Below are 15,761 nucleotides of genomic sequence, written 5' to 3'. Positions count from 1 at the left end.
AGCCTGGCACATAAAGCAGAACTAAAGGCTGGAACTGCATTTCAGTCCTGGATTACACACTGTTGCTGGCACTACTCAAATAGCAGGCAGGGTTGCCAAAGAGAAAAGCTACTTTTTTCAAAAATTAGATAATATTTTGTAAAATACCTATTTTATCTTACACTGGCCTATTACCTCATGTCTGGACTCTTCTGTCATTTGAAAGGACATAGTTTGTTTAGCTAAAGCATTGATGAGAAGACCTAACATATGTAAGTGTATAAATACCCCTAGAAATTTGTCCATAGCTCATTACTCTTACATTGGCAGGTGACACAAAGCAGTCTGTACACTGAACAACACATAGGCAGAGTTTTTGCCTGTATTTAAGCTTCCTATCGTCTAATCATGCAATTCTGCAGCTTAGCTGCTCACCTGCCTCCTGTAAAGGTGCAAAACAGGATCCTGAATGACCTAATAGAAAAGGTTACATAAAACAGATATTCAATGCTTTCTAGACAAAGTACTCCTCTATGTGAATTCAGCATCAACAGAAAGCAGGCGATATAAAAATGCATTTTCATATTTTCGTGATATGTGACTATCAGAGTTTCAAAATCTGTGGTGGATGATGTCATGTCTAAGCAGATAAATTAAAAAAAAAAGTGAAAAAATCAAGTGATATCATAGCTAATGAGAATTTCTACTTAATTCATGGTGAGAAATATAAAGCTGGTAATTTGTAGTAATGAAAGTAGAAGTGAAGAGTGAAACTATTGTTCATTTTATAAAATGAAGATACAACTTTTTAGCAGACACTGTATTAGAACTTGTTTAAGGTCTCAAGAGCAGAAATTGAAACACAGAGAATCAAGTGTCCCTTTGCATGGAACAATCAGTTGCAAGGAGTATCTCACATAAGATGGGACGAGATGAGATGGGGCAACTAAGGAATAAATGAATAAGGAAAAACATGAGGTAACAGGTTTAGCACAAAATAATGACTGAGATAGAGGTGATGATAAGTCAAACATTCCTATGTATGTCCTTTCTCTCTACACAAGAACAAGGAAAACTCAGTTTAAAGAAAAGAATAAATTAAAGCCAAAATAAAATTAGTATATGGATTTTAAAGGTTTAAAAAAGTAGAATGCAGTTCTTCCAGTCCTTATTTCCACAACAAAAGTAACTTGCCCAAGAGATACAGTTATGCCATATAGCCTTATTGGTTAAGCAATACAGGTGAAACATTTTACTAAAATATAAACAGCATTCTGTCAGCAAACTATTTGATATGAAATCATACAAAGGAAACCCTGGGTTTGTACATAGTTTTTTATGTTCATAAAATACTGTAGAAACTGATCAGGAAAAGTCAAAGAAGGAAGCAAAACTAACAGATACAGACTGCTTTGGAGAGATGTATCTGCATTTCAGTATATATCTGTTGGAGATTTGAGAGATAAATGCCACACAGAATTCTGTAAATTTACCCTTTCATGCATTTGAAGGTCAGAAACAGCTATTGTCACAACAATAGCACCTCTAAGAGGCATAGATGTGAACAACCAGAATATTCTATTCTATAATAATAAAGGACAATTCTGCACCCCAAACACCTTATCTGGAAATAACTATCAGAAGTTGTGAAGACATATGCCTTAGGCTATGGCATTTAGAATAATGTTGTGAAGGAAACAGGAGCTACAAGAAATGTTCTTCAGCTTGCCTGAACTCTATAGCCAGCATTTTGTGAAACTAGAGACCTCTTTGAAATTTCGAATCATCTGGTTTTCCATGTCTGATTTTTAATATTGTAATCTTGCTATTTTGGGGTAGAACACTAATGTCTGACAAAACACTTGTGGTTCTTACGATTTGGGTTCTCAGGTCTGATTTCAAGGGCATTATTTGAGTGTAAGAGTCATTCAGAGGGTTCTTTTCAAACCATACAACTTACATAAATGACATAAAAGTAATCCTGGTTTGGACTTCTACCATATTCTGCATGTAATATATCTAGTAGTTTGCTTCTGAGTGCTTCTAATGTTTAAACACTAACTTTTCAATCCTTACACCATTTCTACTGCTTGTACAACTACAGTGGGTACAATGGCAATCAGGGTGGTATTCAATTCAGGTAAAAATAAACTCAAGATGGATTCTTTACTACTGACTTATAAGTGATATTCACATACTCAATGGAAAATAATGTATCTTTGCAGTTTAACAGCCTCTGCTGTTACAGATCTTGTTTGCGGAAAGCTTGTAAAATGTTCCTAGAGGACACTATATCTACATCTTTTCACCTATGTATCACATGCTTAATAGATACTGTGTCACCACAGAAACATCAAAGTGGGAGCAGGAAGCATTTCTAAATGGACTTTTATAAGTTAAACTTTTATATGCTCCTTCTAAATGGGAACAGAAACTCAGTCTAGAAATTCTTTCTCCTCCCACTCTGATTTCATCAATGCCACATGTTAAGTTCGAAGAGGGACTAAAGATATTTGGCTTTCTTACAAACAGAAAATAATGTCATATTGTAGATTGTGAGCTGGCACTGCAGCTAGACCATATGTGCCACTACCAAATAAGGGCCCAATCCTGCAGATCACTTAGCAACTTGCAAGGTTTCAATGCCCGTGCAATCTGTCCCTTAGTCTTGTCGTGGTTTAACCTCAGCCGGCAACTAAGCACCACGCAGCCGCTCGCTCACTCCCCCCCGGTGGGATGGGGGAGAGTGTTCTCACCCTAAATCCAAAACACAGCACTGTACCAGCTACTAGGAAGGAAATTAACTCTATCCCTGCTGAAACCAGGACAGTCTTTACTGGGCTGAAGACAAAACAACATAAGAAATCCAAGGTCTCCTCACACAGTGTTCTACATTACAATTCACATTCCTACACTAAAGGCACCTTCACTACAAAGGATAAGGACCTTAGGCAGGTGTATTTGTGAGCCCTGAATGAAATTCTAGTAAAAATAATCAGATGTATCAAGTCTCTGGAAGCAAAAAAACCAAACAACCCAAAACTTCTAATATCGTAAGAAAAAAATCACAGAGTGAATGAAAACTAAGCTATGAAGCACAATGTGATACCTCCAGTTCTCTATTAGATTTTGCCAGTGACACAGTAAATACACCCGGAAAATTTTGATTTGATGTACTCACCTCAAGGAAGAAGTTGACCAGGTATGGATCCTGTTTCAGCTTTGCACATACTATACAGAGAAACTGAATTTCTTCATTTTCTGTTGGTGTTGCCAAAACTTCACCACACAGCCTGATTAATTTCTGTCACATAAAGAAAAGTGAACAATTAAGACAGGGAGTAAGTTAGAGCTTTTTCTAGGAATGATGGACTGAATTATTTTTCTATATACATACTACTGACTTGAACATTTGCTCTAGATTTAGATCGCTATGAACAGGATTTATTACTTATGACTTGCATTGCAGTGGCAGTTCACGGCTTTAATCATCAATACATTAAAACTGATATTGCACTCGAGCAGTTTCTTTAACTCACTCAACAATGGAAGAATTAAAGATACCATTAGCTACAGCAGAATAAGAGAAACTTGTCATACAAAAACATAGTTCACTTAAAATTTGAAGAGTACCTGCACTGGCCTATGCACATTTATGTGGGGAAGAAGAGGTTGCCGTATTCTTCCAAGAAGTTTTGTATAAAAAGCCAAAACTTGCTGTTTCATTCCTGGAGGACACTGAAACAAAAACAGATGAACAATAACAAAAATGTAACAAATGCGGAGAGAAACATAGATGCAAATTTGTCACTCAAAATGGCTGATTAAACAGCAATAATTAATCCAGAAGTATTTTTTAAAAAATCATCATGTTAACACATTACTTTTATCGATATTAACAAAGATCAACAAAAAATGTTGCATCTCATTACTGTTTTCTTTTTCAAACTATTCATACTTTCAGTTAATTGCTCTAGTGAAGACTTCTACCAATCTTTCCAGGAAATATTCCCTATCAATACAGTGATAAGGGGAAATTAACTCTGAATTAATTGGCTACAGGTCAGCTGTCTTTTACGGTACTGTGCCACAAAACCCAGCAATTCAGTGAGTCGGTACATACAAATATATGCTGATAAACTATAAACATCTTAATGTCTACAAAACATTTTTTAAATTCATGAGCCATTGACCTTAGATAGATAAACTGTTTATAAATGCACAGATGTTCCAGGACAAGAGAAAGCCGTTGTTTTCCCCGAGATTCAGCAGAATATAAATCACAAATATCTGTGGCACATCCAGACCCATGTTCTACTGTCCCTCATGCACCATGTCACATGAAAGTACTTTCCTATCTCCATGAGATCTGATGGCTCATGGTCCTTTATGTACCTTTGTTTCTAGCTAAATCCCCCCTGACTCTAACGTGTTCTACCATGTTAATAAATGCTGTTATTCCATAGGTTAGTTTTAACCCACATCATTTCCCTCACCTTGTTCACTGCACAGGTGAATGGAGCATGGGTGGCAACAGCCAGGAATGACAACTGCCTAAGCTGGTTCTCCTTCCAAGGTAATTATCTCTAGATTATTAATCCCTAATTATCAAAGAGTTGTCAAGCAATCTGTTGAAAAGAATGACAAAATGTGTACCATCAGGGTGCATCTACAATAATATAGTAAGTCTAAGGGATTGCTGTGAAGGACTATTATTCTTTTTGCAACAGATCTTTGCAACATCTTGCAAGCACTGAACTGTGTGTTTGCTTCAGATGTATCAACTCACAAGTGGCAAAGTATAAAGACAGGCTGTACAAGAATTGTTTGTACAGGCATATTTGCATGAGTGCAAAATGACTTCTCTCAACTCTTAGAAACATGCTACTAATTACCCGCTTCACATATGGCTCCATTTCATCTTGGTTTCTTGACAAAGTTTATAGATTACTGAACGAGTTGTATTTCTGAGCAAGTATTTTCAATACATCAGGTATCTTAGCCTGATCATAGGACAGCTGGTATAGTAACCAGAATTGTAGAGCTCTGGTCCTTCCAGAGCAAGGAACATCCCAGTCTCTGACAGCTAGTACCCTACATTGTCTATATATGTAAAATTGAGCAGATTAAAAACTCACGACAACATGTAAAAGGCTGACTGAGAATGAAACCATGGAGAGCTGCATTTATCCTTGGAACAGTGCACACCATGCTTTCCTAACTGCATCTGTACCATGATACAAAAAGTTCTAGCACAAGGGCTGCCAAGTTAGTTCACCCCGTGATCCATCCAACCCCATACATTTCACCTCAAAAGTCTGCCAAGAAAGATATCAACAAGAATGCACCAAGACCATGAAGCTAATTTCACTTGTGCCGCAAACCAGACATGAGAAGAACCAGACAACATTGCCAAGGGCTGCATTCATACCGAAGACTCGGATGTGAAAGCTGTCTGGGGATCAGCTTAAATTAATGCTTTCTGACATGGAAGTCTTTCTGAGCAATAACTCATCACATTCAGAAAAATCAAACAAAATCTGTATTTAATACACCACATTTCACCCAAGAATCTCCCAACACTTAAGAAAGGAGAGAGAGGGATAATGCTGTCTTGTAGAAGCCAGAAAAATGCTAGACTGAACAAAAATGTTTCTCCTACTTCTAGCTTCACAGTCAATATTATCAGAGTGGTAAGTAACAAATCTCAGTGTTCTGCCTAGTCAGCATCTCACTGGTTGTCTCACTTTGATCACGCTTGTAAAAAGACATTTTTAACATAAGCTAACAGCTATTTGCTAGAGTTCAGTGTCCCACGCTACCATCTACTGTAGAACTTCAGTCCCTATTACAATTAGGAGCTCACACAAAAGATAATCTGCTCTGCTGAGAAGTACATACATCAGCTTTTCCTAGTGTGTAGAGTGTCTCCAAAATCTTGTGATGTAGCAAATATTCCATACACGGTCCTGTTTCGCCTGATTCCCTCTCATTTTCTTCTTGAACTAGAATATCCAACATCTGTTCCAGGTGAGAAGGAATGTTGGTATCAGTCACAGGAGCTTTGTCATCTAAATAGAAGAGATGTGCAATTAAGAATTATTAAAATATTGTCCTCACTTTTCTTAAGTTCAGTTACAAATTTAAGATTTAAAAACATGACCACTCATTTAAAGAATCTTATATATAGTATATAATTCTTTTAACATCTTAAATTGAATTTTCAGAATTGTATCTGGAAAGGTAAACTGGAATATGCATTAGGCAGATATCTAATCTTGCAATGGGAAAAAGGTGAAATGCCAAATTTCAAAACATGCATTAATTACACAGTCAAAAAGGAAAACTTTTACAGCCAGAAACCAAGCTTAGAGAGAGAAAGGTTCAACTCTCAATCTTCCGGTTAGTATCCACCCTGTCTTGATTAACTTCCTCTTTGACTCTTCACATAGTATTCTGAAATCTACAAACAGCCTCTAAGATCAGCTTAATTTGCAGCTGATCAGTTCCTTTACAAACTAGATAACTAAATAAATGTTTTTTCTGATGATAACAACAAAGAAAACCTAAACTCTGTGCTGTTTATTCTTCAGAAGTTTTTAGATTTGTCTTTTATACTTTCTGCATTAAGATAGCATTCTGTCAAACTTTATGAAGGAAAGGGTAAGACTGATTTCATTATACTAAAGTCATGAACAGTTGTGGATTTATGCCATTGGCAGTGGGAGTTGGCATTAACATGTTGTAGAGCACGTCCACATGTGGAGATTTTCCTTTTTATGTTTTTCAGCTAAATGCTACTTGAACAAATATCCCACTAGGGAAATGGTTACTACTTCTTATGCAATAATCTAAAAAGAACTGTCACTTGCATGCAAATGGCAACAAGATCACAAAGGAAAACTGCTATATCAAAGTGATTTCGGTCTCTACCACAACCTCCAGTTAGCCTAGAGTGTTTTGCTTGAGTTTCCTAGGCATAGTTCTGCTCTACTGCAGAGGACAGAAATATATCCACTGAGTGGAAACTTTTCACAAGACTTTCTGAAAGTCTGGGAGAGAGGTCAGCTTTTATTCTGCACCACATAAGTGCAGGTATCAGTTTTCCCCTACCACCCTGTCACTTCTACCTTAGGAAACATCACATAGCGTTCCAAAAGATGGGTATTTAGAACCAAGGGTCGAGTTTCAGCTTGTAAGAGTAAATATTGATATAAACAAGATCACCAGTTCCAGAAACAAACACAGATTCAATAGCTACTCTAGCAGAAATGCAGAACTAATAAGCTTGAGGAAAGCATGGTAACATTCACTTTTAAAACTTAATAGTTTAATAACCAGGACCAAAAATTAAAAATCTAAATGTTGCATAACTGTTGTAGGAAACCAGGGAAAAGTTTAAGAAAAAGCATCTACAGCCATATTTCATGAGAATACCCATTTTTTAGAAGAGCAGAATAAGGTCTGGGTAAGTTTTAACAAAATGTGTTCCAAATCTGCTCACAAATTCACTTTTCAGAGCTATGTTATCAAAATACCTTTCATGGAGATAAGACACTAAAGAAAAAATACCTAATACTGAGCACATAGAATTCAGATATGTCTGGTAAAATCTATGACCACAAAATTACTTTTGTTCAAATCTTGGAAAGAAAAAGAAAATCCCTGATGCAAAACAATAAAAAGGTTAACAGCAGGGACTACACTTCTGTAGTTGTCTGTTTAGATTAAACAGAGTACGTGCAGACAGAAATTGGGTCGGTCGTGAAAAGGTACAATTCTCTACATGGTACTCAGGAAAGAAGACCTTCCCTTGATTGTTTTTCATGCCTACTTTTTAAGGGATGAATGAAGGTACACGATATTTTTAATTATTATTATTGTTGGTATTTTGACAAAAGACATGACTCATTTTAGTATTTCTTAATCCTTACTTTTTAATAACACTGAAATTGGGAATTCTAGTTTTCACAATAAAGAGACAAAACCAGAATGTTTTCTTATTTTACCTGACGTCTCTATGTAGTAATGGGTGATTGCTTTCCAGTGGTAAACAAAATCTTCTTGTAATGGAAGGGAAGGTGCGAGCTATGGGGAAAAAAAACCACAACAAACAAAAATCAGTTAGGAATGAAATAAACATATTTCCTCAGAGATTAAGTTGAATTTTATCTTACACTTGGAAATAAACTGCTGCAGACTAGTGCTACAATTCCTACTCTGTGCTCTTTTACCTTTAACAAGGACTACCTACGTTATTCATGGCATAAGCCCAATGTCATACTGCCTAGCTTGTGAACGTCAGTAATAATCTCTGTCATGTCTCGATGACCAGACAACCTAGTTGAAGCAACAAAAGCAATTGCTCATACAGCAAAGCAACACTAGAAACGTAGGTTTGAACTGTTTAGATCTCAGAGTTTTGTCCCGTAGGAAAAAAACATATTCTTTTACATCTGCTCTTGATGCCATCTTCCCTTTCTGTACGCTCTGTCCTCCTCTCTCCCTCTGCTCCCTTAAAAATACCGATTAGCTGCTTCATACAGTTTTTGCCATGCCTTTTTTTCCTGTTAACCACAACTTTTAGAAGATCTTTGTTTCTTTTTTTTTGCACATCAGGCCCATCCCCAGAGCTTGACAGGTTCTTTTTTTTTAACAAATACATTTCTTATTTCATTTCTGAAAGAAAAGGAAGTTTCTTCTTTTCTGGAGGAATTTGGGATGGCCAGTTGGGCATGACTAGCATCCAGGAATAACATGCTGCAAGAATGAAATGCAGCCTCCCACCCAGTCAACATCAGTACTGCTCCTTCCTCACTGAGCTTGAGAACTGGGTGCCCAGCCCCTGCGGCCCATTACACCACAGGCACAAACAACTGCTACACCACCGGCAGCATGTGAAAAAAAGAAGGACTACGATCATTTTACCACTCTGCTCTCCAAAGTGAGATTTGAGGCAAACACTGAATTTGTGAACACAATATAAAATGTTCAGTGCCGGTAAAATCAGGAATCCTATAGGGAAAACCACCACCAGTCAACAGATCATATGAGGGTCTGTTGTTCCTGAGGCACAATCCTAGTTGCTTGGGGCCTTTTTTTGACAATCAAGTCCTCAAGTCACTCTTTTATAAGCAATCCTGAAATAAAGGATTATCACTTGACACGATGGTAGCAATGACACCTGTGGGCAAACAAAAAGAATTCCACATATAAGCTGGTGTGTCCGTTTTGGAAGGATAAGGAGTTGAACCTTCCTGACAAGCTATGGAGTCCAGTCCTTCACAGAATCACAGCGCGGCTGAGGTTGGAAGGGACCTCTGGAGGTCATCTGGTTCAACCCCCCTGCTCAAGCACGGCCACTTAGAGCCGGTTGCCCAGGACCGTGTCCAGATGGCTTTTGAGTATCTCAAAGGATGGAAATTCCACAACCTCTCCGGGAACCTGTGCCAGGGCTCAGTCACCCTCACAGTAGAAGTTTTCACCCCAGAAGCTACACATACCACATTTGAGATTAATAACTCTGAATTCCTCTAGTGTCTCCTCGTAGGGCCTAAGAAGTGCTGAGTTGCCTCAGTTCTTGGGAAAACAGAAGCACAGGGCTCAGACATGTATACTCTTCACTGGGTAGTGTTGGTCTCTTTGAAAAAGCCTTGGAAGTTTTCCACATCAGTCTTTTCCTTTAATTTAATGACAGTTAAATTTATCTCGGTAAAGACGTAAAGCCCAGTATACGAACAGCATGCCCTGCCATGATAAGAAAGTGGAATGCTAATTGTTAATGACCCTTTGCACACAGGACTTTGAAATGCAAGACTTTAAAAAAGTAGTGGTGCTTGGCAACTATCTACGCCTGCATCCTGTGTGGAAATGTGCCCTCACAAATGGCAACTACGAAATCAAACTGACATTGCTTATCCATTCCCTGGCAGTCTGTGGACTCATTAAGTCTTCCATACTTCCATGGCTGGGCACTGAGAGTAGCACTTTAGCACACCAGCTACCACAGAATAAATATCAGGACACTGCACACTGGCCAAAACTAGTTTATTTTACTATGAAGTTTACTAGTGTATTCAAATTCAGAAGAATAACTGAACAAACTGAAGACTGAGCACACGATATTTCGTATCATGCTTCGTATGTCACACTTGCTGCTGTAGATGTGTATTTCAAGCAATGTAATGATCATTTTGCATCTTTCTGTAATAGAACTATACGAAAAACTCAACTCTGGCTGATGAATGGCACAGAGACCACTTTTGAGGAATACCCAGCCTTTCAGACCACTCTATTTCCAAAGTAACACATGATAGATAACATTAAAGATTTATCCTTGACTGATGTGATTTTCCTCTCCACGTCTTCTAGTTTCATCTGTCTCGAGATGAATTTAGTGCCCCTGAGCAGTGCCAGGAAAAGGATTTCACTTCTCAGCACTGTCAATAATTTATCCGCTGCGGGAGAGAACTGTGGATACAGACATTCTCCTTCCCAACAAATGCCTCCAGGGACTCCTCTCAGAGGTGAAAAGGTAATTCAGGGACAGGTCCTGCCCTTTTAAATTAAAATACTCGGTGATTTCACAGAGTCTTCTCTGATCAAGGACTGCAAGACAGAGATACCAAACAGAGATACCATTAGCACATGTATGCACCTATGCATGTGTGTACATGCATGCCTATTGGGAACATATGATCAACCTTGCCACCAAATGGACCTGGCTGTGGCAGCTTCGCCTGCAATGGACTATCAGACTCAGCAACTCCTAACAATATAGAAAAATCAAATTTCTTTACTTGTTCAGTTAAAGTATCCACAGCCCCAAATACTCCCACCCCCAAATTCCTCTTCCCACTGCAGATGGACCTAGTATAAATCTGCTTTTTACAGCACAGCTATTCCAGGGAATATTTAACAGAGATGTAACTCCAGCAATGCTATGAATTGTTCTGAGAGAAGTGTTTTACTGACAAAAAATGAAAAAAAACCCCAACCCTCTTAACTTAGTTGCTCAGACACAAAATCAAGGTAAAGACCAAGACTAAGATACCAGCTTATATACAAACAAAGCCCAGCACTGGAAAGCATTAGAAAAATGTAAGCTCCCAAACATGTGGTTGACATCCTTTAACCCTACTAGGACAGGTAATTCTATGGTGAAGTTGTAGTTTCTATTTTAGGATGAATTATTAACTACCAGCTGAGATGAAATATATGTTACAGTTGCCAATCTGAATAATCACTCTCTTGTAAAAGTACACATACTTGTATAAAGATTCTGGAGCAAAACAAAATTCATTGTGAAGGCCATTAATTCCTGCTATTTGTCTAATTTGAAGGAATTACTTTAAAAGTGCAGTTATTTCTCACAGTTATATTAATTTTGATGTAATTACATATGTTCTTACCAATTTTGAGCTATCGATTCCTAATCTGAAAGTGAAGTTCTCCTCCTTTGGGGAAAAAAACCCAACATCTTAAAGATTGCAGTGTAGGTGTTGGTATATCAAATAGCCAAAACTCACTGAACACTACTAAAAAGCAGCCCATTTGAGCAGACATTGATTAGCTCTTCCATCTGGTCCCCAGCTCCAGAAGTCAAGCTTCCTGGGAGCAAACGAGTCAGTGTTCTCATTTATGACCTAAACTTAACACATGCTGCCTTATCATTCTGGTGACAATACGTTACTAATGATTGAACCCCACTCCTTCCAGGAAAAGTGCTGTTCTCAGGAGATCTTTGACCAGAACTATAGTCTGCTCATTATAAAATCCGTCCAAAATACAATTCCACCTAGTTTTCGAAAGTATATAGAATTTGTGTTTAGGCAGGAAAAAAAAAAAGTGAAGAGGAAAGAAAGCTATAAATATTCAGTATTTAACAGCAGTTCCTTTGTGCATGTAAAAATCAATTGTAATATTTTTCATGGATGCTTTTCAGAAGTGCAATTCAGTACTGAAAAGAATGGAAACAACGGAAGATGGTGATACCCCTCAATATCTTTTGGACAAGTTCACAAAGTAAAGAAAACACTGTATAAAAGAATAACAGGTACTGTCTGGTCAGATGTCAGAGTGAAAAAGAAAGCAGAAACTGGGTCAAAGAGAAACAAAAGGGACGTGCATGCACACTCCCCTGACTGAAACAAGGAAAACTACAGCAGTCACTTGATGTTTTTCTTCGATCTTACTATCTTACTACTTTACTAGTGTGACTGTTTGCCCTGAGGGAAAATTCTGAAAAAGGACTGATACTTGAAGGTTTACTTTATTTCTTCAGTTGATGAATGCAGAGTTTATAATGGTCACTGCTTTCCCATATAATTAAGACTGCACATGCTTGCAAGCCATGCATTAAAGTTTGTCATCATAATTTGTTAATAGCAGCACAACATTAAAACAATCAGTAATGTGAGGTCATTACATCAAATAAAGTGGGTTCAAGAAGAATAAATCTTGTTCTGAGCAGTTATGCAGTTAATGATTTTGGAGCAGTACCTGTAGCAAGTGACTCAGTTTCTTTCAAAGCTCAGTTTTGCCTCAAAACATGAACAGAAAAGAAGCTACTTAAAAGCATATTAAGGTACCAGTGCAAGAGATACAGTGGAATAATAGGTTGGCAGAGAGGGGTGCCAAAAATGTGCAGCAGACACCAAAATCTAAATTCACTCCCAGATACCAAGAGAGTGATACAAATAATGTTGTTTGACAGCAAATTGCAAAATTCAAAACAACCAAAATCATATTTTTCCTGCTCAAGGTACACAGCTCAAAAACATCCTTTCAAGTTGACTATTAACATGAAACATCTCCCGAAAGCCCAAATCAAACACAAACGAAAGTCCTTTGAACACTGAGTGACCACTTTACAGACAAGCTATTTTGTCTAGGGAAACATGAGTGAAGAGCATAAGATAAGAGAAAAAATAAGTCTAACTTGCTGCTTTGTTATTGTACACTACATTTTGTATGTTGCTGGGAATGTAGCACTCCTGGAATACACTTGGGATAAAAGTATATCAGAAATGCATAGCAAAGAGAAAACATCTTGGGGACAAGCCATATATAAACTGTCACAGATTCATTAACATTAGCCCCATAAAGCAACAACATTTCTATTCTGCCCTGAAGTAAGGTAACAGAACAAAGACTACAGTCCCATCCACCATTCTCACCAACCCACCCAACCCAATTTAAGGATGCTCTGTTACGATGATACCACAGTGGTGCTTGCTCATTTGGATGCTGCGGAGAAATCCAGAAAGGGCAAAAATATCTAAAATACTGGCAGGATTGACACATGATAAGAGGTGGCAAAAATTAGGATTCAGTTATAATGAAAATCAGGAATATGATTTCACACACTTGGACAATTTAGGCAGAAAAGACAAAGTTTTGAGTTATTCAAGGTACGAAAAAGTCTTAATAAAAAGCAACTGGTCCCTTATGTTTGCCTCATCACAGTCCTGTCATGAAGGCAATTAGAGTGGTACACTCACAACAAGTGAAAGGCAAATACTCCTATGTGTATTAGACTGTCATCGTTCAGAGAGATGGCATATTGAGGGTAAGATAACAACGATTATCTAGTAACATAGGAACTCTTACTATTTAAATGCATCTCTCTGAAGTCTGCAGGCCTGCGGGCCCTGAGGCAGGACAGGAGCATTATATAAGTGATGTGCAGGAGAAACGACAAGGGAGAAGGGCTACTCAAACAATTCTAATTTAAAATAGACCTACCAATGAAAGCTAAGCGTAGGCACTTCAAGTATATTTAAGTGTCCAGCTCAGCTGAAAACTGTTCAGCTGCAACTGAATTCCTCTGTGAGGTAGGCACCCAAAACCTTTGAGAATTTATATCTTAGTTACCAGTTCTGTTGCTGATATTCAGGGCTGAAACAGAGTCTACTTGAGTCTGCACAAGCTATACTTGCTCCGCAGCAATAACAGCAAGTAAAAATGATGCTCCGAATTCTCTAGGTTCTGAAAACAGCAGGCAGCATCAAGGTGGATTTATCTAATATTTAGAATTTACACCAGTTTTCATTTTCAGAGTAGCAAAGCTAAGTAGCCCACATGCTTTTGTTAAAGAGAGAACGAAACAACAATTTAAAGTCACATACAGCCCCAAAACTGGTTAAAAGTTTCTATTTCTCAGTTCTGTCTTTGAATCAGCGGGTCAAATTTCCTAGATAAAGTAAGAAACATTCTTAACATCCTCTTGCTTTTGTGATTCCATGTTTCATTCCTAGCATGTGGTGCTCAGTATTTGTCACAACCCTGTAAATGCAATTCAGTGCAGTATTTATTATCAGGAGATCCATCACAGTGGTGTTAGCAGGATGAGGCAATTCTAAACGGGACACCAGAGCTCAGCAAGGACATATAGCATGTTGTTTGACAGCAGTCACTTGCAAAATGATGTTATCAATCTGCTTCTGGTTTTGGTTTTTTTTTTTTTTTTTTTTTTTAATTTAAAAAAAGATCTAGTCCCTACTATCTCTACTTTTCTCCTTTTCCATTCAACTCACTCATTTTTCCTAGTTTTTTATGGATCTCAAATAAATGCAGTTCTTTTTGTTTATTTTTTGTACACATTAATAATGAAAACGTTCTTCTAGGCATAACTTTTATGAGGTATCTTGAATCGGTAGGCCTGAAGGAATAACTTCTCCTCCCCTCCTGCATCTCTCAGTCATCCACTCTTATTTAAACTGTGGCACAGCTCACCATAACAAGATTTCTTTAGTCAAGCAGCCACTAATTTCTGTTTCTCCTCCAATGAAAGCACTGTCTATTGAGGGCATTCATATGTGGTCATAGAGAGTTTTCAAGTAAGTCGTTTCATTATTATTTAAAAGATTTCTTTCCAATTGCCACTCTACCACTAAAAAAGCAAGCTGGGAACCTGCAATTAATTAATACATGCTTAACTTTAAAACCTGAATAGTCCTGCTAAAGACTGCAGAACTACAGGCACACATAAAGTCAAGCATATGCTTCAGTATCTGCAGCATCGAGGCATACATTAATGCACAAAGGGTGCCCCTCACATGAGGTAGGATTTGGCATGTAGGCTCTTTTTTCAACCATTTGAACCATTTTCCTTCAACACTTTCTGCCTTCACTTCCAGCAGTATTTCATTGCCAGTTTTTAGCACCTAACCAAAGATGCACTCAGTCTCGTAGGTGTGTCAGCTTACTGAGAAAGGTGCTGAAAGCCAGAGACATTACTACCAGGATCCCACCTCAGCAAAAAGCAAACAAAAATAAATCGTGTAGACAATAATCGAGTCCTGATAAGCAGGCAGCTGAACGCGGCCTATAGAAATGGCAGCTTCAGAAATAGGCCCTGCTGCTTTCCTCTCCCCAGCGCGGCGATGGGCACAGCTGTGTGAGGCTCCATGATGAAACCTAACTGAACACACACAACCCCAGGTCCTCTCGGCCTCCCTTCCCACCCTACCCAATTAAAAAAGAAACCAGGGATGAAAACGTCGGTTTGGAAGTGACAACGTCACACAAAAGCACCGGAGACGGCGACTGTTGTCTGCTGGCCACGACAAGAAGAAAATCCTGAGGGGTTTCCTGAATTCACCCCCTTCCTTATTTGTTTCGCAGAAAGCAGCCGGCACGGCCGGGCCGGGTAAGGGCTGCCCTCACGCCCGGCGCGGGGCACCGGGGCCTACCAGGAAGGCACGTTACCGGCGGTGACAGCCCGGAGGCTGCTCCCGCTGGCCGAAGGGGCTGTGCTGGGGCCGCCCGGGCCCGCCGCG

General features: G+C 38.5%; 1 protein-coding gene across 1 annotated transcript in view; it reads right to left on the bottom strand.

Moving 5' to 3' along the window:
- The window catches only part of FAM160B1 (family with sequence similarity 160 member B1), a 28,118-nt gene extending 20,056 nt beyond the window's left edge, over nucleotides 1-8,062 (bottom strand). Inside the window, exons 1-5 of the mRNA XM_019471731.1 lie at nucleotides 7,989-8,062; nucleotides 5,881-6,050; nucleotides 3,613-3,717; nucleotides 3,161-3,283; nucleotides 415-453 (exon numbers count right to left, since the gene is read on the bottom strand). Of these exons, the coding sequence (XP_019327276.1) occupies nucleotides 415-453; nucleotides 3,161-3,283; nucleotides 3,613-3,717; nucleotides 5,881-6,000 (387 nt within the window). The 5' untranslated portion in view covers nucleotides 6,001-6,050; nucleotides 7,989-8,062. The remainder of the gene's footprint in view (nucleotides 1-414; nucleotides 454-3,160; nucleotides 3,284-3,612; nucleotides 3,718-5,880; nucleotides 6,051-7,988) is intronic.
- Nucleotides 8,063-15,761: the final 7,699 nt, after the last annotated feature.

This window comes from Aptenodytes forsteri, unplaced genomic scaffold (assembly GCF_000699145.1).
Source record: "Aptenodytes forsteri isolate BGI_AS27 unplaced genomic scaffold, ASM69914v1 Scaffold15, whole genome shotgun sequence".
NCBI lineage: Eukaryota > Metazoa > Chordata > Aves > Sphenisciformes > Spheniscidae > Aptenodytes > Aptenodytes forsteri.
Note: the sequence above shows the minus strand (reverse complement) of the source record. Positions and strands in the feature narration are given on the sequence as shown.